The sequence below is a fragment of the Drepanopeziza brunnea genome (genome assembly GCF_022702325.1).
Source record: "Drepanopeziza brunnea f. sp. 'multigermtubi' strain 214-2 chromosome Unknown ctg14, whole genome shotgun sequence".
Classification (NCBI taxonomy): domain Eukaryota; kingdom Fungi; phylum Ascomycota; class Leotiomycetes; order Helotiales; family Drepanopezizaceae; genus Drepanopeziza; species Drepanopeziza brunnea.
In genome coordinates, this window is record NW_027094077.1 from 1,774,764 (window position 1) to 1,802,606 (window position 27,843).

The 27,843-nt window shown below is 52.8% G+C and overlaps 11 protein-coding genes across 11 annotated transcripts; 6 read left to right on the plus strand and 5 right to left on the minus strand.

The window, feature by feature from the left end:
* Positions 1 to 440: 440 nt before the first annotated feature.
* Positions 441 to 1,132, minus strand: L3040_008077 (uncharacterized protein; the record flags this gene model as incomplete). Its single annotated transcript, XM_007291932.1, has 2 exons — positions 441 to 1,010; positions 1,067 to 1,132. 2 exons carry the CDS (start codon positions 1,130 to 1,132, stop codon positions 441 to 443), a joined length of 636 nt encoding a protein of 211 aa, XP_007291994.1.
* A 1,485-nt stretch (positions 1,133 to 2,617) lies between these two features.
* L3040_008078 (uncharacterized protein) lies at positions 2,618 to 7,284 on the plus strand (the record flags this gene model as incomplete). Its single annotated transcript, XM_066154800.1, has 4 exons — positions 2,618 to 3,295; positions 3,348 to 4,871; positions 4,919 to 5,584; positions 6,016 to 7,284. 4 exons carry the CDS (start codon positions 2,618 to 2,620, stop codon positions 7,282 to 7,284), a joined length of 4,137 nt encoding a protein of 1,378 aa, XP_066010694.1.
* A 1,194-nt stretch (positions 7,285 to 8,478) lies between these two features.
* L3040_008079 (uncharacterized protein) lies at positions 8,479 to 9,561 on the plus strand (the record flags this gene model as incomplete). Its single annotated transcript, XM_007291930.1, has 3 exons — positions 8,479 to 8,570; positions 8,633 to 9,003; positions 9,116 to 9,561. The coding sequence occupies 3 exons, from the start codon at positions 8,479 to 8,481 to the stop codon at positions 9,559 to 9,561; spliced, it is 909 nt and encodes a 302-aa protein (XP_007291992.1).
* A 1,530-nt stretch (positions 9,562 to 11,091) lies between these two features.
* L3040_008080 (uncharacterized protein) lies at positions 11,092 to 12,078 on the plus strand (the record flags this gene model as incomplete). The annotated part of the gene is made up of 1 exon (XM_007291929.1): positions 11,092 to 12,078. The coding sequence occupies one exon, from the start codon at positions 11,092 to 11,094 to the stop codon at positions 12,076 to 12,078; it is 987 nt and encodes a 328-aa protein (XP_007291991.1).
* A 697-nt stretch (positions 12,079 to 12,775) lies between these two features.
* L3040_008081 (uncharacterized protein) lies at positions 12,776 to 14,793 on the minus strand (the record flags this gene model as incomplete). The annotated part of the gene is made up of 2 exons (XM_007291928.1): positions 12,776 to 14,615; positions 14,672 to 14,793. 2 exons carry the CDS (start codon positions 14,791 to 14,793, stop codon positions 12,776 to 12,778), a joined length of 1,962 nt encoding a protein of 653 aa, XP_007291990.1.
* Positions 14,794 to 14,949: 156 nt separating this feature from the next.
* L3040_008082 (uncharacterized protein) lies at positions 14,950 to 16,284 on the plus strand (the record flags this gene model as incomplete). Its single annotated transcript, XM_007291927.1, has 4 exons — positions 14,950 to 15,074; positions 15,122 to 15,210; positions 15,261 to 16,153; positions 16,201 to 16,284. 4 exons carry the CDS (start codon positions 14,950 to 14,952, stop codon positions 16,282 to 16,284), a joined length of 1,191 nt encoding a protein of 396 aa, XP_007291989.1.
* Positions 16,285 to 16,451: 167 nt separating this feature from the next.
* Positions 16,452 to 17,450, minus strand: L3040_008083 (mitochondrial 37S ribosomal protein uS15m; the record flags this gene model as incomplete). Its single annotated transcript, XM_007291926.1, has 2 exons — positions 16,452 to 17,353; positions 17,405 to 17,450. 2 exons carry the CDS (start codon positions 17,448 to 17,450, stop codon positions 16,452 to 16,454), a joined length of 948 nt encoding a protein of 315 aa, XP_007291988.1.
* A 272-nt stretch (positions 17,451 to 17,722) lies between these two features.
* Positions 17,723 to 19,145, plus strand: L3040_008084 (uncharacterized protein; the record flags this gene model as incomplete). Its single annotated transcript, XM_066154801.1, has 7 exons — positions 17,723 to 17,779; positions 17,904 to 18,016; positions 18,149 to 18,618; positions 18,671 to 18,755; positions 18,811 to 18,845; positions 18,910 to 19,050; positions 19,105 to 19,145. 7 exons carry the CDS (start codon positions 17,723 to 17,725, stop codon positions 19,143 to 19,145), a joined length of 942 nt encoding a protein of 313 aa, XP_066010695.1.
* Positions 19,146 to 21,019: 1,874 nt separating this feature from the next.
* Positions 21,020 to 21,742, minus strand: L3040_008085 (uncharacterized protein; the record flags this gene model as incomplete). The annotated part of the gene is made up of 3 exons (XM_007291924.1): positions 21,020 to 21,101; positions 21,216 to 21,368; positions 21,423 to 21,742. 3 exons carry the CDS (start codon positions 21,740 to 21,742, stop codon positions 21,020 to 21,022), a joined length of 555 nt encoding a protein of 184 aa, XP_007291986.1.
* Positions 21,743 to 23,633: 1,891 nt separating this feature from the next.
* On the minus strand, positions 23,634 to 25,184 carry L3040_008086 (uncharacterized protein; the record flags this gene model as incomplete). Its single annotated transcript, XM_066154802.1, has 1 exon — positions 23,634 to 25,184. One exon carries the CDS (start codon positions 25,182 to 25,184, stop codon positions 23,634 to 23,636), a length of 1,551 nt encoding a protein of 516 aa, XP_066010696.1.
* A 431-nt stretch (positions 25,185 to 25,615) lies between these two features.
* On the plus strand, positions 25,616 to 27,558 carry L3040_008087 (uncharacterized protein; the record flags this gene model as incomplete). The annotated part of the gene is made up of 2 exons (XM_007291922.2): positions 25,616 to 25,777; positions 25,834 to 27,558. The coding sequence occupies 2 exons, from the start codon at positions 25,616 to 25,618 to the stop codon at positions 27,556 to 27,558; spliced, it is 1,887 nt and encodes a 628-aa protein (XP_007291984.2).
* Between the last annotated feature and the right edge of the window lie 285 nt (positions 27,559 to 27,843).

Genomic DNA, 27,843 nt, shown 5'->3' on the forward strand with positions numbered 1-27,843 from the left:
GCTATGCAAGAAGCAACAGTCCCGTGCGAGCGTGCGTTTCTGCGGAAGAGGTTACACTGAGCATTCAATGTCATATGCCCCTTACTACTCCACTCACGGCAGCGTAATGCTCAAAAGTGGGCTCTAGATCTACTTCAAGCCCGTTCCATCGTGAAATAATTCTCAGATGTTTGAAAATGTTGTCATCCTTTCCACAGTCGCAAATCAATACGAGGTTTCCCTGGGAGTACTAACTGAGCTACAGCGCTTCACTGTAGCAGAATCAGAAAGAGGTCTGGCTGGCTAGAAGAGAACAGCGTCCACGACTACAGGCCCTGCGCTACTCTCGACTTGTCTTCTGTTCTGTCGGAAAATCTCAATTTGTATTCGTCACATGTCGATGCGAAATCCGAATCCCAACGCCCTAAACTCCGAACTCCACACCGTCATCCTCCAAAGCCCTATCCAGCAACCTCCTTTACCTGGCCCTCCTTCTGCGGCGGCTCATCGATGAATTGCGGTACCTCGTCGACCATGAAGCTCGGCGTACTCTCGGTGCCGAAGCCCTCAAACTCGGCCTCCTCGCCTAGCGCCTCCAGCTCGGCATCCAGCTCCGCCTCATCTACATCCTCGGGAATATCATAGCTTCGGCTGATGCTCTCCTGGATGTCGTTCCCGATATCCATCAAGTCGGCCATCTCGTCCTGCATGCGCTCAATCTTGTCGATATTAATCTTCCCGTACTGCTGCTTGAGGGATTTGTTGGTCTGCTTCATGGCGTCGACAGTCGTCATGACGTTCTTAAGGTTATCCTGCATCATGCCCGCTTGCTCCATGTTCCAGGATTGTTGCTGCAGTTGGTCGCGCTGGGCTTCGTACATCTTGCGGCGTTGCAGGACCTTCAGGGCTTTTTGCCGGATGGCTGTCTTTCCCGGGCCATCGCGCATCTTGGAGAGCTTGGTCTGGTAGCCGGTGAGCTCAGCGTTGATGGCAGCTAGTTTGACGTCGATAGAAGAGACGCGGTCGTCGACCTGGGAACGTTAGATGGGGTGGGTGCGGAAGCATAGAGGAGAGGAGCATTAAATACATTTGAGATAGCGGAGTTGAGGCTGGGTTTGGGAGCTGAGCTCTTTGCACCGAAGAGTCTGTTCATCTTGGTGTTTGTATATCTCTTCTTCTATCCCGTGTTTGTTCTGCCTTAGGATCGCGATGGTCTGCGCGAATCGTGTCGCCCCTCTATGCTCGGTAGGACGGACGGTGCCACGAGGTATGACGACGGGCTTTCTCAGCTAACAAGATGGATTCTAGAAGGTCTTGGATATAGTATGCCGTACTTCTGATCGCACTGCGCTGGGAGGTATAATTCGTGGTGGGCTGGAATAGGGTAGGGTAGGCGTTTGACAGTTGACGTTCCTCGAGGCTGTCAGACGACGAGGCTCAAGTGTCGCAGGGTGGTTTTATAGGGTTGTGGTTTTGGATTGTTTTGGTTCGGCGTAGTTTGGTATAGTTCGATGTGTTTTTCTTTGCTTTGCTTTGTTCTTGCTTTGCTGTGGATGGAGATGTAAGGTAGGTCGGTAAATCGATCGATACGTAAATTGCTACGTACCTGATGGTCTGCTTCTACACTCCGTAGATGTCCTTGCCGGAGCGGCAAGGCTGCGGGCACGAGGCTGTGGTTCCGACCGGGATGTCACGTTTTGGGTCCATGTCCGGATGGACATTGGGATCAAGCTCAGGAATTCAGCATTTCGACCTTTGACGAGGCAGATCAGAACTCAAGGCATAGCGTGTTTAAATCCCACTGTAAGCCTAGTTTAGAATGCCCATTTCTTTGAAGTCAAATTATTTTTTTTTTTTTTTTTTTTTTTTTTTTTTTTTTGATATTGATACCCATACCCAATCACTAGCTCACGTTAGCGCCTCAAAAGCGACTCGATACCCTTGAGCCTCAACCTAGACCCGATCACCCCCATACCTACCGGTACCTACCTACCTACCGTACCTACCCACCCACCCACAACAACAACTACACTCCCACCTTTCAAGGCACCCGGCTCGACCTCACCCATCCGCCGCCCGAACTTCTCCTGTACAATAATAATACAACTCAGCACACTACCTCATCGTCTTCGATTGTTGTTCGTATGTCCTAATTCTTTCCCCTTTCCTTGGGCCTGCGCTCTATCCCCTCTTCCCCCACATTGCGACTCGCGCAGAACGCTTTGCTTCGCTCTGCTTCGCGAAAGGCTGCATGCCGGACATTTGAGGCATCAGTACCTACACTATCTACATTACCTCACCTTACTCTACCTTACCTCTCCTCGCCTCACCTCACCTCACCTTACTTGATCCGACCATTTCGGGCATGGATCGTAGCTGACTCTCTTCTTCTCAGTCACTCTGCGACCGAATTTTCGTCCTCACCACCATAATCAAAGCATACATAGATTGTTTCTGCTTTGCGACACCGCCTTTACTTCTCCAGCATATCCTATTCTGGCTGCTTCCGAATGACCCTTACGACTTTTGTTAGACTCGCATGATCAATTTCCAGCATTTTTTTGTCTGTAGAAACGCCTCGCACGTCGACTCGCTGCCGTACTACCGCCGGCGGACGAGCGCCGTCACATAAGTCAACATGTTTTGGCGATTTGGCGGATACGCCAACATCTCCGCCATCGATACTCTTCTCGACAAGCCCGATGTTACGTTAGAGGAGCTGCTGGATGAGAGCGATCTGATACAGGAGCTCAAGCAAAGCAACTCAAAGCTCCTGGAATATCTGCGTGAGGGCAAGACTCTGGGGAGGCTGCTGGAATACGTGGTAGCGCCAAAGCCCGAGACTTTGGTAGCTGAAGATACAGATACCGAGGCTACGGAGGACACAGAGGATGAATTCGAACCGAGAGGAAAGAACCGCGATGTATCTCCGATCCGATCGACCCTCGAAGACGATGGGGCTGAGAGGGAAAAGAAGCGGACTCGGTATGCCTACGTTGCTGCAGAGATTCTGTCTTCGGACAATTGGTCGATAAGCGAGTCCCTGGTAGAGATACCGGAGAATCAGGCTCTTCTACGCAAATTCTGGGGCTTTCTGAAGTCATCGCCGCCTCTCGATCCTCTCCAGGCCAGCTATTTTACCAAGGTCAACGAATCTCTGCTCGACAAGAAGACGGAGGAAATGCTCGACCTCTTCAGGTCTCTCGATGGAGTCGTCAAGAACATGCTCCAGCATGTGGACTCGCCCATGGTCATGGATCTGCTTCTGAAGATCATAAGCTTAGAGAAAGCCGAGGGCGGCCAGGGAATTGTTGACGTATGAATGTCTGTCTCAGGAACTTGGACTATTTGCTGACAACGCACTGCAGTGGCTGCACTCGCAAGATTTGATGCCGATTCTCCTTTCTTTCTTGTCCTCCGAGCACTCATGGGCGACCCAAACATCCGCAGGAGACTTTATGAAAGCCATCATCACCATTTCCGCAAATGCTTCCCAAAACGAGCAGTCTTGTATAGGTCCGAACGAACTAACGCGTCAGCTCGTCTCCCAATCTTGTGTCGAGAAGTTGATTTCTGATATGCTTAAGGGCGGCAATCCTCTTACTGTGGGAGTGGGTATCGTTATCGAAGTTATCAGGAAGAACAACTCCGATTACGACCCAGATGTTGGTGTAGAAGCCAATCCGACCCCTTCGAGTCGGGACCCCATATATCTGGGTACGCTGCTCCGCATGTTCGCTCAACGAGTTCCGGATTTCATGGAGCTGATTTTGAGCCCCAATCACACGATTGGAGGTGGAGATGGCCCAGTTACTATTAGAAGAAAGGAATTGAACGCAGCCTTCGGCGGCAAGATCGAGCCTCTGGGCTTCGACAGGTTCAAGACTTGTGAATTGATGGCGGAGCTCCTACATTGCAGCAATATGGGCTTGCTGAACGAGGTAGGTAGCGAGGAATTTGTTAGGAATCGGGATGCGGAGAGAGAAAAACTGAGGGCTGAAGGCAAGCTGGGAACTTCCGGAAGCCAATCTGGGCTTTCGAGTGATGACTTAACGATGAAATCCTCAATACTTACTCGTCTTGGGTCACCGGACGGATCAAGAAAGCTGGAAGTGCAGAATGCGTCTGATGATGATGGATTTGAGGAGGTCACTCACGCAGCGGATCTCGGGGATGACGCGAAGGATGATTTTGATGAAAAGCCCGAGCCGGGAGAGGATCTTCTTACCCCTACTACGAATGTTACGCCCCTCTCATTTATGGACAAGGATGACGACGAATTTGTTGACGAGCCCCTGAGTTCTCCCCGATTAAAAACCGATTACACGCCCCACCTGGATGATCCCGAGATGGCAGTGATGCCTCTTTCGCCTACCAAGGAGCTTTCTCAACGAGTAGACTTGCTCGAACTTCATCAAGACACAACCATGAACTCCACACCCCCTTCGGTTGACACGAACACAGGAGAGAGCGAAGCTTCGACCACTGGTCTAAGCAGACCTTCACCCGAGTCCCCAAAGGAGTCCTCTGACAGCCCTCCTAAGGAAGAAGAGAAGCCAGCTGAAGATGAGTCACCGGCAGCAGAAGAGACTCCAGTAACAGACGCAATGGAATCTGTGGCACATCCAGAGGACAAGCCTGCACCTTTGTCTGTAAAGAAGGCCGAGGTTGTAGAGGACTCAGTCCAACCTCCCACGGCTGAAGTGAACCAGGGCATGGAAAGTCTTGACACGACCATGGGAGAAGCTGGTGATAGTTCCGATTCGATCTTGATGGGCAACACCGATGAACACAGTCATCAATCTTTACCAGAAGATGCACAAGCAGCACCAGTTGTGGGTGACTTCCTCAAGATGCAATTTGTTGAGCACAAAGTTGTTCCAACAATTTTAGTAGGTCTGCACGGAAATTTGGAAAATTTTCTTATTAACCTCCGCAGGATTTCTTCTTTCGATTCCCTTGGAACAACTTTCTCCATAATGTCGTCTATGACGTTGTACAACAAGTATTTAATGGGCCTATGGACCGTGGCTTCAATCGATCCCTAGCTATTGACCTTTTCGAGACTGGAGACATCACAATGCGCATTGTGGATGGGCAGAAGAAGAGTGACGAGGCACAAGCCAAGAGCAGGATGCGATTAGGGTACATGGGCCACCTTACACTCATCGCTGAAGAGGTTGTCAAATTCACCGAACGCCATCCGCCCGAGTTGCTATCGGATTCTGTATTGGACAAGGTTATGAACGGCGAGTGGGTGACGTACGTAGAGGTCACTCTTGCGGAAACGAGAGAACGAGACAATGCCATTCTTGGTGGAGTCAGACCCGATATGTCAGTTGGACCGCGGCAAGCAGTCATGAACGCAGTCAACGCGGCAAGTAACTTCGGCGGAGCTTCATCCGCACTAGCAGATGCAGGCCTCAATGGCTCGGTTGGGCTGGACAGTATCGACCTCGCAAACGGTAACGGCACATCAACATTCACACTCAGCGGCGGAACTCTCCTAAGTGGATTTGGAAGCTCGAGCGATGAAGAAGACGACGAGATGGATGATGACAACGATGAGGAAGGAAGCAGAAGTGGTGGTGGTGGCGCAGCTGAAGTGGGTCAATCTGTTCCTCCAGCTCCCAATCTTAACAAGTTTGACGACGAAGAAGTCGATTATGAATACCTGGAGCAGCTCGACCGCGAGACCCCCTTGTTTCCCGAGGGCAGCGTCCGCGATGAGTAAACCGAGCTCTGCTTGTGTGTGTTTGTCTTCTTGTACATTATGTTGCTTCGGGGTTTCTGGGGCATCGTCTGTTTTCCTTCTTCTCATTGTGGCCGCTTTCTGGTCTGGCGTTCTTGTCAATATCGGGAGACTTGAGCCGGTTCCAAAAATCCACCACAGTTTTTTTTCGAACAGCCCTGCTCCATTGAGCGCGGGACTCAGCTCAGTGCCTTCTTATAGTTGTGAATCTTCATGTTTACAATCACCAGTACCAGAAACGTAGCACTGTATAAAATCTTTTACTAACAGATCAACTGCACTAGTTCTCCCGCTACATCTCCACGCCATCCACAACCACCGCCACCACCTCCGACCTCGAGCCGCCATCCGCCCCTCCACCACCGCCCCCTCCCCTCAACATCCCGCCTTCGCGGGCGCGTCGCCAGCTCGCTGCTCGCCTCGCCTTGCATAGCAAGCAGAACGCTGATGCGGTTGCTGCCAACGGCGGCGGTGAGTTAGATCGAGATGGGGAGCAGGAGCATCAGAGGAGCCTGAACCCGTTCGCGACCGATGAAGATGATGATGACTCTGATGGAGATGAGGGCGATTTTAGCATCGGTGGTGTGGATTCGCACAGCTTGCTGGCGGGGGAGGGCAAGGGAGGGGGAGGGCAAGGGGAAGGGGGAAGAAATGTGGGTTTCCCCAGCACTGATTTCGATGCTCCTCGTTCCGACGCGTCTACGTCTTCTTCCGCCCCTGCACATGCATATACCCATATACCAAGCTCACATCCAGCCCCAACTTCACGTCATGTCACTTCGTCGTCATCCTCATCAGTGGAAGGAGAGGAAGAAGAAAATCAGGAAAGGGAAATTGGCGCTGGTGGTGTTGCTGTGGGAAAGAAACACGCACAAGCACAAGCAAACACACTCGTCATTCTCCCTTCCACAACCTTCCACCCCTCCCCCGTCTCCCTTGGTATTGGCGTCGGGCTCGGACGCAAGAGCTTTCCCTCAATGTGGCCCTTTGGCGCCACCTCCCCCAAGCTCAAGCTCAAGAGCACGAGCACAAGTACCAGAGACAGCGATGATGGCGGCGGAGACTTGAGTGGCAGTAGTGGTAGTGGTGGTGGCAGTGGGAGTAGTGAAGCGCTTGCTAACACCGACGAGGTACAGAGCGATGATGGTCACAGCAACAGCAGCGATGACGATGACAGCGATGGCGGTTACGGCCACGCTGTCAAGTCCTTCCGGGACGTCGAGGCGAGTCATGGCCAGGCGTACGGAAGTGGGAATGGGAGACCAGATTTCGGCCGGGGCTTTGGAAAGGGGTTTGGGACAAGGAGGTTGAGTGTTACGACAGAGGCGAAGAGAAGGACGAGCTTGGAGGATGATGATGAGGAGGAAGAGCAGGAGGAGGAGGTGGATGGGCTCATGGTTGAGGGTGAAGACGGAGATGGGGATGAGGTGGTACATGTTGTGATGAAGGAGTGTGATGTCCGGGAAGGTGTCCAGCAGAGTCTTGGGCTTGGCTCCGGGGCTGGCTCTGGGGGAGAGGGAGCTGAGAGAGAGTCAGAGGGCGGGGGGGCCTAGCTGAGCTTAGGCGGGATGATGGAGGTCAAGCGTGAGGATTTGGGTTCTTTTGAGAACAAGGGAGAGTGATGTACGATATATCGGCTGGCTGGCCGGGAGGTGTGCTTGCGTTTTTTTCTGCGTGTGGATATGGATGGGTAGAACGATGATAGATGAGTGGGGATCTGGGGATCTATGTAGTATGGTGGACAAAGGAGAGATCACTGTTTTGTACAATACAATATAGTACAGTATGTTCTGTTCGTTCGTTTATGGGTATAGTTATGGGTATAGGTATAAGTATATCGAGATGTGCTTTAGAATTGATTACATAAACAAAATGCAGTCTATAAAAAAACGTACCGCTAATGTTTTCGCCGCTTAATAACAATGTATGTAATCGGAACTCTTCTCCAGCCTACAGGGTGGGTTTCTTTCCACGACCTGCATTCCCCAAACGGCACACCAGAAGGCGATCAAGAAGCTGCCAGCCGTTATCCAGTACTAAAATGATGCTATTGATTGTACCTAACTTCCTGCATGAAACCCCACGGATCGCCTCGACGTATCCGCTCAGCCTCCTTACGACAAAGACAAACTCCAAAAAGAAACAGAAAATCTCGGAGTGAAGCGTTCGGGAACGCTGCATATCATCTTACCCGCCGCTGCCTTTGTCCTCTTGGCCTTCCGCTCAATATACCGAGTTTCGGCTGTTGTGGTGGACCGCCTGGCCCAGCTCGAGCTCCTCCTCTTCCTCTCTCCTTCTGTCCCTCCACCTTCTCACCAACGTGCTACAAATCCTATCGAGAGACTCGGTGATTGGAGGAACAGAAGCGATTCACCGAGTATTTCAATTGATGTTGGTCGGTCAAGTGCCAAGCCCAAACGGCCAACACGTTCTTGCATTGTCTTCTACTGGGTCATGTTTTGCATTCCGAGTCTGACGCCGGCATCTCGCTTGCAGGTTTCTTCTGGTCTGCTGTCCAGATAGAGGGTGAGACAGGATAATGGATAATGGATACTTATCAGAGGAGGCTGTGTTATCCGATGCACCCCTAGACTTATGTTTGGATGGCAAGTACAAGTAGAGCGGATTGCCCCTTGGTCAAGGGATCGCGCATCGCTTGTCTCCCGAAATTGTTCGCTGGCTTCTCTATTGTTCTCTACCTATCTTTCTCTACCTGTTTGCGTTTGCTAGATTATTCGGACTTCGTTATGGCTTCCTCAACCCTCCCTTCAGTTACCCAATCTGCAACAGCAGTAGCATCAGCAAGCACAGCACCTCACAAGGCCTTCGCTTATTACCAGTACAATTCCCTCCCTTCCTCACTCACTCACTTCCTCAACGCCCTTCTTCTAACCATCTCAGATACGACCCCTCCGTCCCAGCTGCTGCAATCTTCACAGTCCTTTTCCTCGTCACCACCGCCTTCCACTGCCTGCAAGCCTTCCGCAAACGTACCTTCTTCTTCATCCCCCTCATCGTCGGTGGCTTCTTCGAATGGATCGGCTACATCACCCGCATCCTCGCCCATTACAACATGGACAGCAAGGGCATCTTCATCACGCAGACCCTGCTCCTCCTCCTCCCACCTTCGCTATTCGCAGCGAGCATCTACATGGTGCTCGGCCGGCTGATCCTATACACTCAAGGGGAGAGCATGGCGCCCATCAGAGCGAGCCTGTTAACAAAGATCTTCGTGGCGGGTGATGCTCTCAGCTTCCTGGTGCAGGCCGGCGGTACGTTCTCCCTCCTCCCTGAGACCACCCTGGCAGATCCAAGTGAAGTGAAATGAAATGAGATGAAAATGTTACTGCCAAGAGCGACGACTGAGAGGTAACCGCTAAACAGGCGGTTCCATGATGGCAAGCGCCGACCGGCAGGCCCTCGGCAAGAACCTGGTCATCATCGGCCTCGTCCTCCAGATCCTCTTCTTCGGCCTCTTCGTCATCACCTCCATGATATTCCACCGCCGCATGACCACCTCCCCGACCATCGCCGCGCTGGAGGCGCCGTGGCAGAAGTACATGTACGCCCTCTACGCTGCGAGCCTCCTGATCTTCATCCGGTCCGTCTTTCGCATCTTCGAGTTTGCGGGGGGCCACGATGGCAAGTTGATGAGCACCGAGGTGTACATCTACATTTTCGATGCGGCCCTCATGCTCGGCGTCATGGTGGTCTTCAACGTGGTACATCCGGGAGCGATCATCGGGAGGAGGGAGGAGATGAAGGGTGCTATGCCACTAGGTGGCTTGGAGAGCGGGAGTGAGAGCTTCCTCGGAGGACCTAGGCGATGAAACAGTCAGATGACAAGAGAAACAAACATAAGGGAAGCCGTTATTCTGAGAGTCGGGACGGGAATCAGGGTCCGGTCCTGGGGCAACCGTGGATAAGTCAGTGTGTAAAGAAGAAATGGTTTTAGCGAGCGCCGGCGAAATAGGTAGTGTTCTTAGAATGATAGTGAACGGGAATTGGATAGATATAGGGCATGGCGCTCACTATATATCCTACCTGCCGTGGACGGATCTCAGACTTACTTCAGTTCATGTGCGTTGGCTATATCTTCATAGCTCTCTCAGCTCTAATTAACCCCCCCCCCCCTCAGCTGCTCAATAACAATCTGCCGAACACGCTTACGTGTAGCTAGGTCTTTGACATCGCAGTGCGCCACCAACTTCAACCCCATAAGACTAATAGAGAAAGCCGTCGGCCGATTCACGATCCAACCAACTCAATAACAGCAAGTCGCATACCAACAAAATTTTTTCTCAATAAGGAAGTGCCTCGTAATACTATTGGGAGGGATCGTGCAGGGAGCGGAGGATTGTAGTTCAGTTCACTTACGCCTTGCCCCATCCACTTCTTGTTACAGTGGCATCTGCTCGCTTATCTCGCGTAGACTCAGGGGAGGGGGATGGTGAAGTGAGAAGACACGGCCTTGTACACCGAAGCCTCATTCACACCTTACATTAGCCCCCCTCCCTCCTCTTCCGTTCCTCTGAATACCCCATGGCAGGATCGTAGTATATATGCAAACGAGATGTACCGCCGGAGTAAGCGTTTCAGGCGATCAGCGCCGGATTTCTAGATAGATTCCAGGACCTGGACCTGGAAGGTGTGTAGGAAGCTCAAGTGGAGATATAGGTGCGGTGGGGAAAAGAAAACAAGGAGGATGTATCGCGGAGACGATGATGATGATGAGGTTGAGATTGATGTCGCGATTGAAATTTAAGTATTCAAAATGTTGAATATCGGACGCCATGTTTCTTTCTTGAAACATAGGAGCTTCAGACTTCATCACTGGTGTGTATGTAGCTTGAAGTTACCACGCCACGATGGAACCCGGAGACGTGAGCGGCAATGATCGTATGAAGCATATCTCAGCCATAGTCATGGACTAACCTATAGGCCGGCCAGCATACTTAGCTGTGAATCCAGGAGGCGCCTTAGGTCCAATACTCAAATACTTATCCCAAGCTCGAAGTTCTGACGCTGGCCAAGTACGACTGCATACCCTTGAAATAAAATTTCGAAAGTTATGATAAACAGAAGTGCAAGACACGGCTCCATTGTAGAGCACCTAGCTCTGGACTCCTAATTTCACAGGCAAGGGAAAGACGACGCTATCGCAGATCAGATCGCTGTCCAGACGTCGTCTGTGAGCGCGCCAAGTAGGTTACTAGGTAGCTCCACTCGGTCCCAGCTCGCATACAGCTTTCTCCCTCCAAGGCTCTACTTCAGCCTTGCCCAATTATTCACTCCCTCCCAACCCTCCAAAAATCCCAAACCCCCTCACACCCCCCTCGGCACCTCTTCTCGCTACCAAAATGGCATCCGACCCCGACTCTGACCCCGACTCTGACCCCGAAGGCGCCGCCATGGCCGCCGCCATGGGCTTCAGCTCCTTCGGCGGGAAGAAACCCGCTGCCAAAAAACGCAAGTTCAACCCCTCGACCGACGCTTTTGTCGAAGGCGACGCGCTGGAGAAACTGGACCGCGGTGGGAAGAAGGGGACAGGAAGTGGCGGTAACACGATCCCGCTCGGTAAAACAAGGACGATTGGGGTCAAGAGCGAGGCGCAACCACCAGGAGCGAAGGCGAATGACGACGAAATCGCGCTTGATGATAAGGAGGAGGAGGAGGAGGATCATCCAGAGGTGGTGGAAACTGCGAGGAGGAAGCCAGTCCGGGTATCGGTGGAGAGGAGCTTGAGAGGCAGTAGTGAGAGTTCTGGTGGTGATGGGCCGCGGTATATGGATACGAGCGAGGTTGCGCCGGTCGTTACACAGGGGGCAGACCGGGAGGCGGTCCACGTTGGAGCAACGGGTGCGGCGGCTGGGGTGGAGGACGTGGTATCCGATGCCGAGAAAGCAGAGATGCAGAGACGGATCGATGCCATACTTGCGAGTATGGACAGCGCTCCACCACCGCCGAGTAACGACGTGGAACGTCCCTATGCTTCATCCGTAACACCGGGTGCAATGCCTCCACCGCACGCGACTTTACCGAGCAGGGCTGCATTCGGCACCAGTCCCGATGCGACGTTGATGCAGGGCGCAGCTGGAGGGGGGAGAGGTGGTAAGGGACGAGCAGGCAGCGAGGCAGGCAGTTCGTGGGGAGGGAGGAGTGAAGCGGGAAGCTCGAGGGGTGGAGGTAGACAACGGGGAGGTCGTGGAGGTCAGAGGGAAGGAAGATGGTATGAGGAATATTATGACCCGGCTTTCAATACGAATCCTTGGGAGGCTCTGGAGAAGGCGAAGGGCTTGAAGCCTGTTGGATCGTGGCTTGAGTATTCCGGTGGGCAAAGAGCTTGAATTCGTGCAAAGAACGACTGACAGAAGAGGGAAATGCGGACATGGCGAGGATATACCCCGATTGCTCTTCGATTTTGGGTGGCTTTAGGCCATCAGAGGAATTGTGACACTGTTGCAAGTACAAAAGCGCGGGTTTGAATTTCTCAATCAGAGCATATTCATTTGAGGCAATTTCAACACCCAATACACACATCTAATTTTTTACAATGGATGCTAGCCTAGCAGGAGACTCACAGGTGCATAAGTCGACTGCTTCACCAGAGATTGGCATTCGCATTCGCATTCCAGCTCTCTGCGTCCCAAGTCTCAGCAAAGGCATGTTCTCAGCTTAGTCAAATACTGATCTCTAGCCCTAGAGGAAGAATCATAGGCATCAAGACAACAACATGTTGTGAGCAGACAATTGGCTACGGGACCAGTGATCTCATGCAAGTAAATAAAAGCACATAGCAACGGGATCATGAAATGACCATTAGCATGGCAAGACTCAAAGTTGGAAATGTATGCAATTCTTCCGCAATATAATTTTTATGCAAGCCAGACAGAGAGCGCCACAGATTGAGCTCTCCCGAAAGAGGAAAAACTACTCTGGTCATGTTAATCCACCGAAACGCCATTCTGAACATCCCATCCTAACACGCCGGGACGGACATCATGAGAAGCAATATGATACAAAAAAGGAAAGTCATGACGACAATCAGTTCTTGCTCTTCTTCTTCTTCTTCTTCTCGGACTTCTCAACATCGGCAGCGTCCGATGTCCGCTTCTTTGATTTCTTCTCGGACTTCTCGACATCGACCTCAGCATCATCAGCCGTTCGCTTCTTTGATCTTTTCTCGGGCTTCTCGATCTCGGCCTCTGCATCGTCCGCTTTTTGCTTCTTTGCTTTCTTCTCGGCCTTGGCCAGCTTGCGCTCGTGACGCTCCTTCTTGCGGGCCTTCTTGTCTTGAATTGTGTTGTCAACGATAGATGATTGCCAGTTGCCGGACTCCTCTCCAGCATCGGAATCAGATTCAGCATCCGAGTCATCCTTTGCGTTCCTGGGTTTTTGAGCGACTGGCTTGGCTTTGGTACCGTTCAAGTCAGGTGCTGGGAGACTAAGATCGGCGCTGACATCTGCCATCTCCACATCGGGGTCTGACTCCTCAGCCACCTCCTCGATCAAGGGCTTCTTGGCCTCCTCAACCTTGGACTTGTTTTCCTTCTTGTCTTTCTTCTCTTTCTTCTCTTTCTTGTCTTTCTTCTCCTTCTTAGACTTCTTCTCGGAGATAGGAGCGGCAGCGGCAGGCTCGTCACCAGCAAGTCCATCGGCATCGGCATTGTACTTCTGCGCCTCCTTGACCTCCCACTTCCCAGGAGCGGTAACAGCTCCGTTGGGTCCAACAGCAACACCTCTGGGCAGCAGCGGCTTACCCTCTAGTCCCCGGAGATGGCGCTCAATCTTGGCCCTTGAAGTGACACCAAGCGCAGATCTCTCCTCGTCATCAACATCATCACCTTTTCCTTCTCCTTGCGCACTCCAGTCTGAAAGAGCATCGACACGGAGACCAATAGCAGCCTTGGCAGCCAACATACGCGCAATTTTACCCTTGTTCTTTCCTGTGGCCTGGCCAACGAGAGAGGCGTGGTAGATGAGACCGTACTTCGGTGTGTCGTGCTTCGTCTTCAAAGCTCTGAAAAGCGCCTTCTCGGCTCCGAGAATTTGGATGGTACTGGCAGGGCTCTTGGCGAGGTTCATCAGCGATCCCGAGTGGGCAATCAGTCTTGCGCCAACTAACTCTCCAACCATCTCGGTCAAATTGGGAGCGATGGCGGCCATACGAGCGGTGAGATATTGCGACAACTGTTGGCGGTACTCAGTAAAGCCAACCACTTGCTCGGCAAGGAGCTTGATATTTTCCAAATCCTCCTCAGTTATCTCAGTACCCATACTAACTTCGGCGGCAGCCTTGATCGCAGTCTCGATCTCCTCTGGCAAGATGTCGGAGAGGTCGGTGTTCGAGGTGTTTGCGCGCATGCCAACCTTGATAATGATACGAGCGTAGGCTAAATTGTCGTTCACAATCTTGCCCATCTCGGGGAAATGCCATCCGTACCATTCCTTGACTCGCATGGCGTATGTGTTCAGCTCCTTATCCAAGTCGTCCAGAAGCGCTATAGCTTGAACGATCATAGTATCGACCTTGTCTGGAGAGAACTTGAGCTTGTGACGCGACAACGAATGCGAAAGACCGAGAGCCATTGTGGAGATGGCCTCCTGTCCGAGGCCGGGGATGAGAGAAGGTAGGTGGTCACGGATCGCACGGTAGATGTCGTTTGTGGTAGAGTCCGAAATAGGTTTGATGGAGAGCCCTGGCAGTTTGTTGATCGCCTGGGCAAGCTTGGGGTCTGCCACAGCCAAAGATGCCTTCTTCTCATCCTTAAGGGTGTCGAGAAGACTGGCGAGCATGGTCGAGACTCGTCCATCGGTCAATGCTGCGACTTCCTCGAGGGCAGTTGCTGCACTGTCGAACTTCTCGAACTTCTTCAGCTTCAGGCTATATGAGAAATTAATTAGTCGTGACCCGTGCTTTGCAAGTCAATTGGGACCTACAGCGCATTGAGTCCTTCAGCGGTCTCAACCACATCCGAGAAATCATTTTTGAGGATGTGCTTGTCCTTGGCCTTGAATAATGCAAAACCCGCAGACGTCTCGCTCAGAACAAACAAGCCCATCTTGACGCGCGAAGGTATTCGAAACCGTAATTGTTGGCGGGGAAAAAATACTTGAGGTTAGAAGACGAGCCCCGGACGAACTTTTTTATCGGTTTAGAATTGTGAAATTTTGAGCGGGAGGCCTAACGCGGAAGTGGCTTAGCCCCAACGCTGATCATGTGCCTCGTTGTGTGCCATGAGGTCAGGCAGCTCCGACCAGAACTTTCACAACCAGCCAGCCCAGACAACGATTGTGAAGCTATCTACAAGATGGAAGGCCTTTTCTTCAATGTCAACAACGGGTAAGAAGCTTCGGGTGGGCGAGAAGGATTGCACTGATGAATCGCAGTTACATCGAGGGTATCGTACGCGGATACAGAAATGGACTCCTGACCGGCCAGAATTACAACAACCTGATACAATGCGAGACGATTGATGGTCAGTAGAGCTGGCAAAGCCAGTGGAACGCAGACTGAATGGCATACCAGATCTGAAGCTTCAACTCGGTCCAGCATACGGCGACTTCCTTGCGTCACTACCACCCAACCCTTCGACTTCTACCCTCGCAGCGAAGACGACTGATAAACTGATCTCCGAATTTCGATACGTACGCTCCAATGCAGTTGGATCACTGGCGAAGTTCATGGACTATCTCACATATGGCTACATGATCGATAACGTCGCTCTTCTGATTACGGGAACCTTGCACGAAAGAGATACCCGGGAGCTCTTGGAGCGATGCCATCCGCTGGGTTGGTTTGAGACTATGCCCGTTCTCTGCGTAGCGACAAACATCGAGGAGCTGTATAACAGTGTCCTGATCGAGACCCCGCTTGCGCCTTACTTTAAGGGTAGCTTGAGCCACCAAGATTTGGACGAGTTGAACATCGAGATTGTCCGAAACACCCTGTACAAGAACTATTTGGAGGACTTCCACAACTTCGTGAACACGGACCCCGAAATGGCAGGCACACCCACGGCTGAGGTTATGACCGAGATTCTAGAGTTCGAAGCGGATCGAAGAGCTATCAACATCACTCTGAACTCTTTCGGAACTGAGCTATCAAAAGGCGATCGCAAGAAGCTGTATCCATCTTTTGGCCGCTTATATCCTGAGGGATCATTCATGCTCTCCAGAGCAGATGATATCGAGGGTGTCCGACTGGCTGTTGATGGGGTCAGTGACTACAAAGGGTACTTTGAGGCTACCGGATTGGGTCAAGCTAGCACCGGAGCAGGAAACATGAGTGGCGGTGTTGGTGGTGATGGAAAGAGCTTGGAAGATATGTTCTACCAAAAGGAGATGGAGATCTCGAAGAGTGCGTTCACGAGACAATTCTCACTTGCAATTGTCTATGCTTGGGTAAAGTTGAGAGAACAGGTACGTCGGAAATACATTACTGCCAAAATATCGCTAATGTCACCCAGGAAATTCGGAACATCACCTGGATTGCCGAGTGCATAGCACAAAACCAAAAGGACAGAATTGGTAATTACATCAGTGTATTCTAGAATAGCATGTTCCGATACTCATTCTGTCCAACTGCCTCTGCGGGGCTTGTTGCTGTTACTATACGTGGTGTTGGCGCAGGGAGACCATGGTATTGCTTGTACAAATTATTTTCTACGGATCGCATGCCTATCATACAGTTACTGGGTGGTATATGATGTGCAAAAGCTTACAAGCTAATCTCGCCCTTCCACGTTCCCTCGCTCAATCCCAAAGTGCCGATCAAGTGCTGCCATCGCTCGCCACCGCGCTCCTTCGTTCGTAGATACTTCAAATGCTTCTGTCTCTTGTGGACCATAACGCGCAAATTTCTTTTGTTTATCTTGTCCTTCTTCCCACCCTTCATCTCAAGCTGGTTAGCCAGAACTCTGATCTTCGCCGTCAAGATGGCAACCTGGACTTCCGAGCTCCCCGTATCAGGCCCGGCTCTAGGTGTCTTCTGCGGCAGCGGCTTTTCTCCCAATGATGAAGGGTTCGGTGATGGCCTTGGTTTCAAAAATTTCTCCGTCCTGTGTCGTCCAAAGGTTTCAATGCATCTCACAATATTCGCTCTCGTCTTGTCCTTCTGACTTGCATTAGTCAGACTGACAATCCTAGCCAAAGCAGTAACGGCATTGGCATGTCCATCCTCGTGCTTCCTCTTCTGCTCAGCTTCCTGCACTGGGTCTGCGAAATCTCGTATTTTGGCCACCACTGGCTCGGTCAAAGCTTGGGAGTGCTTGATGGAGGCTTCGAGCTCGGATTTTGTGAGGAAATGGTTGAGAAGGACATTGCCTGCGGTCTTGATTTCCACGCCGTTTATTCTCGTAGATTTTGAATCATTGGCGGCCAGAGATGCTCCGACGTCGTCGAACGATTCGAGAAATGGTGTGGTGATGCCTCGGACTGGGTCTCCTAATGCTGCCTTCCTTTGCTCCTGAAGCTCTGCCTGCCGTGACAAATTTGCGTCCTTCCTCTGCTTTCCTTGGGCCAGTGCGTATGGGTCTTTGTATTTCCTCCTTTGTGCCATTGTAGTCACATTGGCAACAGAGGTAATAGGGAGTTGAGCGTTGGGGGATGCTCGGAAGCATGCTGGCACGGAATTAGCCAAGAATTCGCAAATCAAGGTTTTATATAGCTCACTACTGAAGGCCCCGAGGCGCGAAGCAGTAGGTATTCGAGGAGGCATATTTACGGCGTTGAGTATTGGTCGTCCCCTCCGAAGACATATTCATGGATTTCATGATCTTCAATTTACTTGTCGGCGCTTGGACCAACTTTTATTATAGCCTCATTTGCCAGGCCATTCTATCAGATGAGCTAGCGACCCAATCCGGCAAAGCTCCCGCTTCTCGCTTATGGCATCACGAAATTTTGAAATCCCACAACGATTTTCAACTTTCATCACTCGCGACAACCTCAACTTCCATCTCGACGAATCCGACAGGTCAAATCGCAAAGATGGCCCCCTCCCAACTCCCCCCGATATTCAATGCGACCTCGCAAGACATTGAGATGGTGAGTGTAATGCGCGTTCTTTTCGGGGCCCTTGAGGCCCTTGGGGCGCCGACGATGTCTCTGGCAGCGCGTCGAAAAGTCGAAATTATTTCAAATGAAAGCACACACTGACTAAACCATCCAGCTCTTGTCCGCCCAAGCCCACCTTGGATCCAAGAACCTCCAGGTTCACATGGAGCCGTATCTGTGGAAGACTCGCCCTGACGGAATCAATGTCATCAACATTGGCAAGACCTGGTATGTGGGAAACTGGGAGAGACTGGATGCTCTGGAAGGACTTCAGCTTTTGGAGGATGTCTGCGAGGGTGCTTGGAGATATGTAGGAGCTTTGGCGCAAGGAGTTTCTGGCTGACGAGATTCGCGTTTTAGGGAGAAGATCGTGCTCGCAGCCCGTATCATCGCAGCTATCGACAACCCCGCCGACATCTGTGTCATCTCCGCCCGTCCTTACGGACAGCGTGCTGTCCTGAAGTTTGCAGCCCACACCGGTGCCGTCGCCATTGCTGGTCGTTTCACCCCTGGTAACTTCACCAACTACATCACCCGATCCTTCAAGGAACCCCGCCTCATCATCGTCACCGACCCCCGTACCGATGCTCAAGCTATCAAGGAGGCTTCCTACGTCAACATCCCGGTCATTGCCCTCTGCGATACCGACTCCCCAACCGAGTTTGTCGATGTGGCCATCCCAACCAACAACAAGGGTCGTCACGCTATTGGTTTGGTCTGGTGGATGTTGGCTCGTGAGGTCCTGAGACTCCGCGGCTCCATCGCTTCCCGTGAGGCTGAGTGGGACGTCATGGTTGATTTGTACTTCTACCGTGACCCTGAGGCTGAGGGTAAGTTGCCCATTGTAAATATCAGTTGCGAGACAGTGCTAATACGCAGCAGAGAACAAGGAGGCTCTTGAGGAGGCCAAGGCTGAGGAGACCCCAGCTGCCGACACTGGATTCGGTGCGACCGCCGGTGGTGACTGGTAAGTCCATTCTTGAATACCTCTTGCAATATTCCTGTGCTGACTGGGCTTCTAGGGAGGTTACTGGTGCTTCCGCTACTGCCTTCGCCGGTGCCCAAGCAACCTCTGCTCCGGCCGGAGGATGGGAGGCCGAGACCGGTGACTGGGCCGCCAGCACTAACGAGGCCATCGCCGCTCCTGGAGCTGACGCCTCATGGGGAGCCGGCGACAAGACTACCGCCGACTGGTAAACATGCCACAACACAAAAAAGCGTAAGCATCCTGCCTTTCGGCGACGGTCGCGGGGGTCAACTTGGTCAGTACTCATGAAGGAAAGATACTCTGGAGCTGTTCACTCATTCAGTGATAGAGGGAAAGCCTTGTGCTAGCCAAACATTGGAGCTTGCTTAATCGCGTTCCGCCTCTGCGTTCCGGAGGCCTGTAATGTAGCGAGGCATATTAGCTAGCAAAGAAGAAGAAAATCTTTCGCAAAAGCTATACCCAGGACGTCTTCATCTTCGTAAGCCAATTTTCAGTGACCGAATCAGCTCCTGTGACGCGATACAGAAAATACTGGTTGTTCTCGGTTATTTCGTGCAGGGTTCACGAATAAGCGGCTACTGACCCACTCACTAACGGACTCCCTCTTCCCTCTAACCGGGCTCTACAAACCTACCTACTAGTACCTTGTTAATTGCCTACTTACCTACTTGCCTACCTACCCAACACCCAAGCAACTATTGAAAATACCTGTTGCCACGCATTTCCTCCTATCTTCCTATCCCCTACGATCTTCCACCATCCTTCCGTCTTATGTCGTCACATCTCCCCTCTCTCCACCCACCTATCCTATGACCCCTTCCCTTCTTCTTCTTCTCCTCCTCTTCCTCCTCCTCTTCCTCTCCCTTCATCACCCTGTTCTGTCTTATTGGATTTCTAAGCTTATATTTTTCTCTTGCTTACAGACGGACGATTGATGGTGACGGTGATGGTGATGGTGTAAAGAGGGAGATGTGTATAAAGAGGGAGATATGTATATATATACATATGTACATACAGCCCATAGCAGCCTACCGACCCACCAACCAACCTACCAAAGCCAATCCTAGACTTAACCTACCTGTCTACCTACCCACCCACCCAGCAAGTAACCCACTAACCCAACCACCAAACCACCTACTACAGTAACCTCCTACAGGAGTCCAAGCTCGCACAGCCTGCACGCACGCATAGAAAGAAAGACATAACTAGGAAAAGTCACGCGCGGTTCCTCTCCGTTCCATCTACTCCATCCCCATCCATCCATCCACCGTCTCAGTCTCAGTCTCAGTCTCCCGCCCCCTCTCATGCCGGCGCTCGGGCGTCTAGACTAAAAAAGGGCATATCATCTCTCTTTCTTTCTTTCTTTCTTTCCCTGCCTTCCTCATCTCCCCGCCTTATATTCTTGTATTCCCCCTTTGCCCCAGATACAGTGAAAGCTAGGAAGCTAGAAAGCTAGAAAGCTAGAAAGCGGGGGAAAAAAAAGAGACAATCTATGCTGGAAAAAGGCATATTCTCTCGTTCCCACTACACTGCTCCATCGAGCCACTCACACACACGGCCTTCCAGCTCTCACTCATTCTAGAGCAAAGGATACTTAGATACTTACTTACCTGAGAGAGAGAGAGGGTAAAAAACCACGTGGGAAGGATAGGATATGGCTGGCTTAGAATCATCTGGATATCGCTCCTACCCGCCTCCCATCTCCAGTGCTTAAGACCGGAAGGGGAAGGGAGGGGGGACGAAAAAAGAAAAAAAAAAGCACGCTAGAGTAGAATCCAGCCGTGAATAACCCAAAAAGAGCCTAGTCACGCCCTGTTATAAAAAGCAGACCCCTTAATTAAAAGGGGAAAAAACCCCCTGCCCGGACCCGAACACCACCCCTGGAGACAGCTGCCCACCCCACAGGCGACAGGCAACACCCGCCCCTGATATGCAGCCTGCGCTGCACACCAAGACCGCCCGCAGTGGAACTCATCCACGCGGAGTGACCGTCCAATCCCGTCTCTCGCAGGCAAGAGGAAAGTGAGATACGCGCGGGTGCTAAAAGCAGCAGCAGCGAGAGAAGCGAGGCGGCTGGAGCCGCTGTGCATGGATATGGCTGCCCGGTCTCGCTTGTGTGGCTGAAAGTGATGTACATGAAAAAAAGGGGTAGCGAAGACGACGACAACAGACTGCCGGATTGGGAAGGAGAACTTTTGGGAGCGAAAGATCGCAAACTTGACGCGGAGAGAAAAACAAAGTGTTCAGTATTCCGGCGACGGGTAGCGTGCGCGGGCCTGCTTGTATTCCTTGGGGTGTTTGCGGGAAGCCTTTGTTTTTAAGGTGCTGCGTGTTGTCAGTTCGGGTGGGTTCCTTAAGCGAGGTGGGTACAGAAACAACGATTGCTGATAATGGGTTTTTGGGAATTGGGTTTTCCGGGAAGAAAGATTGAGTGCTTACGAGACGTGCTTCTGTGTCCACTCCAAATCTCTCTTGACCTCCTTCGCATCTTGGTAGCCCTCAGCCAACCGAGCTCTCGAGCGTGCGAGACGCTGCTGGGCCAACTGCTGCAACTCGAGAAGTTCTCGGTGCTTCGCATTCAGCAATCCTGATCTGTGCGCTCGTCAGAATTCGGACCGTGGCGTGGATGACGGGGAGGGAACTCACGTTTGCGTCTGAACAGCCAAAGTGCGGTCGAGCGGGAGAGGGTCAAAAGCGCCGGCAAAGCGGTCTTGCATATACTCTTGCATGTCAACGCCGTTGGTGGAGGACGTGCCATCGTAATCCCCACTCGCGCTACCTGCGTAGCTGCCGGATGCTGCCGAGTAGGCTGAATTGCCCACGCCGGATCCGGTGGTGACTGACTCGGGGGCTTCAGGCGGTGAGACCGAGTAGCGGTGGCTCTGAGGAGCGTAGTACTGCTGGCCTTTGTGGGGGACGGCCATGGGGAGGGAGGTGGTCTGGTAATAACCTTGTTGGTAGGCCATGATGAGTGAGGCAAGGTGCAAACGACGATGAGCTCGTATGACAAGGACCAGGTTTGTAGCGATGGCGAGAAGTGTGGTGAAGTGACGATGTGAAGAGACAAACGTCAAGCAGAGGCAGGGAGGAGAGATGTCCGAGAGGAGATAAAGGGATAGGAAGGAAGCAGAGAGAAGTGGTGTCGAGGGAGATGAAGTTCTTGTTTGTGAGACAAAGTGTTTGTAGGTGGCAGAAGTCGGAGAAGGTGCAAACGGATGAAGAGGAGAGAGAAAGAGAAAGAGAAGGGAGAAGCATCCTACCGGTCCCTCGACGTCCTTTTTATAGCTTTTCAGACCGTCTCCTCGCTAGAACTCGCTAGACCTCGCTCAAGGGGTAGTAGCTGCCAACCATTGAGGGGGACGAAAAGGGCTTGACCGCATCTTCTTCGCCTTGCCCGTATTGCTGCTGACCCCGGAACAAGGAGGAGGAAGGAGGCGAGAGGGATACGCAGAGACGATGAACGATAGGGGATGATCCCTGGAGCTGTCTGTCTGGCTAACGGCGCCGGCAACGGGGGGAGGGGGATTGGGTTGGACTGGGTTGGGTTGGGTTGGGTTGGGTTGGACTGAAGCTTCCATAGCGATAGCCTGTCATGCCATGCTATGCCATGCCATGCGATGCCATATGATCTCAACATCTGGAGCCGGAAGATACGATTGGATTGAATTGGATTGGATTGGGCTTTGATCTCGTCGTGGAGGTCCGTGGTAGTTAGTGGTATGTGGTACTTGATACTTGGTAAGTTCTCTCTCTCCCTCTCTCTGTCGCTTCGCCTCTCTCTCTCTTTTGATAGTGGAACAAACGAAACAAGCGCGCAACGACACGACCGTGGCTCTGGCCGTAGGGCGGGGCAAAAGCAGCGGGCAGATGCACGTGAGCTGTCCGGGGGAGGGTAGGAAGGGGAGGAAGTGGAAGCGGGTGTGGATGTGGAAGACGATATGTTGGGCCGGCATGCAGTTCATGTTGACCAAGTCCAGGAGACGAGTTGGTGCGTTGTCAAAAGCATTTTGGAGAAGGAAAAAAAGTCTGGACGGGCTGGTTGGCTGGCTGGCTGGCTGCAGATGCACGCCGAAGTCAGTACCCTATCAACCACCCACCCCGAACCGATCTGTGGGAACCGCTGCCTACAGCGTACACGGTGAAGGACGAACTCGCTGCAGGTCGAGAAACAGATATAGGAAACAGGACAAGTAAATAGTAATAGACGTTCATAGAACATATGTACTACTAACTACTGCTACTGCGACTGCTACTGCTACTACGACTACGACTACGACTGCGACTGCGACTGCGACTGCGACTGCGACTGCGACTGCGACTGCGACTGCGACTGCGACTGCGACTACGACGACTACGACCACATATCACGTGGGTAAGAGCAGGTCAAGGATCGAAGTAACAGTACCACCGGCAAGTCCATCCAACGCTTCGCCTGTACCCACCCCACCCTCTCACCCACTCACTCTCTTCCTCTCTCTCGCTGACTGACTGACCGATTGCTGCGGTGCAATGTGGTCCGGTGTGGTCCGGTGTGGTCCGGTGTGGTACCAAAACCGCTGCCCAAGGCCTGCAAGGCAATCAACAACGAACTGACACTTTTCTGCACCTGCTACCCGGCAGGAAACCCCCCGCTTGGCCATGCCCTGCTCTGCCCTGCCCACCAGTACATCAGCTTGGTAAGCTGCGCCGAACAATCATCTGGAGCGGGAGCGGGGATAGGAGGCCTTTCATGATTCATGTATTTTCGAGCTTCATCTAATGCACGCGACTAACCTTGTGCCACCGAAACGCCGTGCCGGCCAGGTTGCCCTCGTAGCGCGACGATCCGGACCCCCGCGAGGAATGACTCCGGTCCATCTAGCCAAAGATCTTCAGGAACCCCCACATCCCAATCCCGCTGAGCACCGGTATCGTCAGGTTGTCGTCCCATCCAAAGATATCCACCATCTCGCTCGCCGACGCGATAAATCCGGTCCAGAGACTCATAACCCCCAATGCCCATCCCCCGGAAATGCTCGCTTGGCTCAAGCCAAAACGGCCCAGGGACAACGTCCCCTGAAACATAAACGGCCAGTTGACATCGTCAACAAAGGGTCCGGTTCGCGGGGCCAACCACCCCCAGAACGAGGCCGCAGTGATCACGCCCACCGCAAACGCAGCCAGCGACCCGGCCAACGACTTGCCGCGCCTGATGCGCGGCGTGTAATGGCCGTACGCCCGTCCGATGGTACTCGCGGCGGTATCACACCAGCTGAGGAGGAGGATTCCCATCACCCCGACGTCCTTGGGAAAGAAGAAGAGAACGATCCAGGCACCGAGCAGATACCAGATGACCCCGTTCCATCCCGCATACTCGGTTTCGCGCATCAGAGCGCCGAGAAGTCGGACATAGAAGCGGTTGAGGGACGGGTAGGTGTGTCGTAGATAGTCTGTCGCAGCGATGGGAATCAGGGCCGACATGAGATAAGGTGTGATAGCGTTAGTCTGAAGACCCGAGACGTAGAACCAGAGAGTGAAGAATCCGATTGATACGTGCAGCACCTTTCGCGGGACCTCGTGTCGGTGCACAAATGAGCGCCATTGTCGGTGGATGGGGATCAAGCCCAGCGGACTCGGGCTCCGACTGAGATCCCTCCAGCTCCAACCCGGACCCTGCGCCGCGATGGGCGAGAGGTGCCCGTTGGCGGCAGGCGCAAGGGTAGCCGCGTGCCCGTTCTCATTCTCTTTCCCGGTTTCTACCAACGTAGGGAGCTTCGCATTCGCGGCTGATTTCGCAGAGGTGAGGCCTGAGATGGTCCGCGTTCTCATGGGACTTCGACTCTTGGTCCTGGCCCTCCTCGGCTCGAGATCCTGATCCTTGTCATCCTCATCGATCCCCTCGTCGATGTGTATCGCAGAAGCCGCTGCCGCCTTCTTCCTCCGCGCAGATCTCGTTACGGGCCCAAAGTATCCATCTTGCGACGCATCGCGGGTCTCAGAAGGCGTCGGCGAAGGGGAGATCACTCTCGGCGTCCCCGGGATCGCAGTTGCCGACGATCTTGACATGGTGAACGGTGGTAGTGAGGGCATGCGGATGGCCCCCGAGACGTGACGCGCGACCTCGGCGAGGCGGAAGAGCCAGCAAGGAGGTGCGGTGGAGTGGAGATGTCTGTCTTTGCGTGAAGTGGGAATCGTGCCAGAAGAGCAGGCCGCCGTGGAGGGTGATGCTATCGAGTCCGGCGGAGAGATGGTCGTCGCAGAGCAGGACTGCACTGCATCATTAGGGAGAGATATGGTGGCTTTCAGTGCGCCGTTGATCCGGCACAAGAGTGAGGCTTGGGATGTGGTGGATATGGTGGATATGGTTGATGGGGTGGACGATGGGGTGGATGACTGAAAACTATTACTTTGACTTTCTGCGACAGACATTTTGCCAGGTTCGGCGTCCCGGCGGCTTGACAGGAGTAAGCACCCGACGATAATGATAGTAAAGCCATGAATCTGGGAAATGACTTCTCATTTCAGGACCGCATTCAGAAGGCTCTTCTTCGACGCAATGCAGTTCTCCCGCATGAATCCTGCTGATGGTACCCCGTTTTTGTTTTTCTTTTTGTTTTTGATTTCGATTTTGTTTGATTTCTCTTTCTGCCTTTGTTTACCTGAAGACTCGGTAGAGGTGGGAGACCGAGGAATCGAAGATGTCGATGTCGGTCCTGGCGGCGCTAGGCGATAAGAGATAACAGGGCGGGCGCATGGCAGCTATCTCCGTACAAATTTTGGAGAGCGGGCTGCCCATCAACAGTACATCTCCATCTCCACGTCCACGTCCACGTCCACGTCCACGTCCACCTCCATACCCCATGGCCGACAAGAAAAAAGACCCCAGAGCCTGGGATGCTCTGACCCCCCCGTTGGCAGAATGGATCATCGATGCAATCAATGCCATGGGCTTTGCCCGGATGACGCCCGTTCAAGCTTCGACCATCCCCCTCTTCATGGGCAACAAAGACGTTGTAGTAGAGGTGCGCGCTCCGTGGCTCTCTGGAAATTCTCTTTGCTGACTGAATCATCCTCCCAGGCTGTAACTGGGAGTGGAAAGACTCTAGCCTTCCTCATCCCAGTAGTTGAAAAGCTGTTGCGGCTCGAGGAGCCCATCAAGAAGCATCACGTAGGCGCAATCATCGTGTCACCGACGCGAGAACTCGCGACACAAATCCATTCCGTCCTTTTGACCCTGCTGGGCTTTCACCAACATTCCGCCGAGGCCATGAAGCCATTGGAAGAAGGAGAGAAGCGGAAGCTGTCAACGACAAACTGTGTTGTACCCCAATTGCTTCTTGGTGGAACGACTACACCTGCGCAAGATCTTAGCAGGTTCCTTAGGAATAGCCCGAATCTGCTTATATCTACTCCTGGACGGCTACTGGAATTGCTATCTTCTCCGCATGTACATTGTCCGCAGTCTTCCTTCGAGGTGTTGGTACTGGATGAAGCAGACCGACTGCTGGATTTGGGATTCAAGGATGATCTACAAAAGATTCTCGGTCGACTGCCCAAGCAGAGGAGGACCGGCCTGTTCAGTGCCAGCGTCAGCGAGGCCGTTGGAGAAATCGTCCGGGTCGGCCTCCGGAACCCAGTAAAAATTGCCGTCAAGGTCAAGAGCGCATCAGGAGACGACAAGCGAACCCCAGCAAGTCTGCAGATGTCATACCTCCTAACACCGCCAACTCACAAGTTTCCGGCCCTGCTTTCCCTCATATCCCAACTAGATCCCACGCCTCAGAAGAGCATCGTCTACCTCTCAACCTGCGCAGCCGTCGACTACTTCCAGCATATCCTCTCCGCGCTCCTCCCATCACAATTTTCACTCATCCCGCTACACGGCAAACAAACCCCTGGCGTCCGCCAGCGTAACTTTTCGAAATACATTAGTACCGTTACGCCCTGTATCCTGCTCACCACTGACGTCGCAGCCCGCGGGCTCGACATTCCGCAAGTGGACTTGGTCATCCAAATCGACCCCCCCTCCGACCCAAAGGTCTTCCTGCACCGCTGCGGCCGCGCTGGCCGAGCAGGCCGAAAGGGACTCAGTGTTATCTTCTTGCAGCCAGGCCGCGAAGAAGACTACATTCCCTTTCTCGAGGTTCGAAAAACGCCCATTATGCCCCTCCGAAGACCAGAGATCGCCATCACGGACGAAGCTGCTGTACTGGTGACCTCGAGGATACGTAGTGAAGTGCTCGCCGACCGAGCTTTATACGACAAGGGCCAAAGAGCGTTCGTCAGCTGGGTAAAAGCGTACTCCAAGCACCAAGCCAACAGCATTTTCCGCGTCGCAGACCTAGAATGGACAGCGCTCGGTAACGCATGGGGTCTCGTGCGCCTCCCCAAGATGCCGGAACTTAAAAAGTGGGACGGCGACAAAACACTAGGTGTGAAACTTAATCTCTCAGAGTACGAATACAAAGACAAGGTGCGCGAGAAGGCGCGGAGGGCAGCCATGGCGGAGGCGAAGAACGAGGCGCCGTTCGTGCCGAGCGAAGAGATGCTGCGCAAACGGAAAGAGAGGGAGGCGTGGAGCCATAAGCATGAGATGCGGGATGTTAAGGAAGAGAGAAGGGAGAAGAAGCGGAGGAAGAGGGAGAAGGAGAGGCTGGAGGGGATGACGGTGGAGGAGAGGGCAAGGGAGGAGGAGTTGCAGGCGCTGATCAGACAGGTGAGGGAGAAGAACCTGGAGGAGGCTGAGAGGGCGAAGGCGAGGGAAAAGGAGGAAGACGGGGGTGAGTTTGAGGGGTTTGACTAGCTAGTGGGAGGGAGGGACGCTGTGCTGGATTCTCCCGGACGATTTGGTTGTCAATGTCAAGTTACCGGCTCCACATAGTTGAGTGAAGCGCGTTATGACACAAATCAAACATTCAAGCTTGGGATTTATAGGGGTGTCGCGAGTGAGAATCATTCTCATCGTTGCACACCCTGCCACAGGCTAGATGTCTTTAGGCTCCACGTTAATGATTATAAAGCTTAAAGTACCACAGGTGGACCACAGGTGGAAATCATCAGAAGAAAGACTGGAGGCCATCGCCACAGA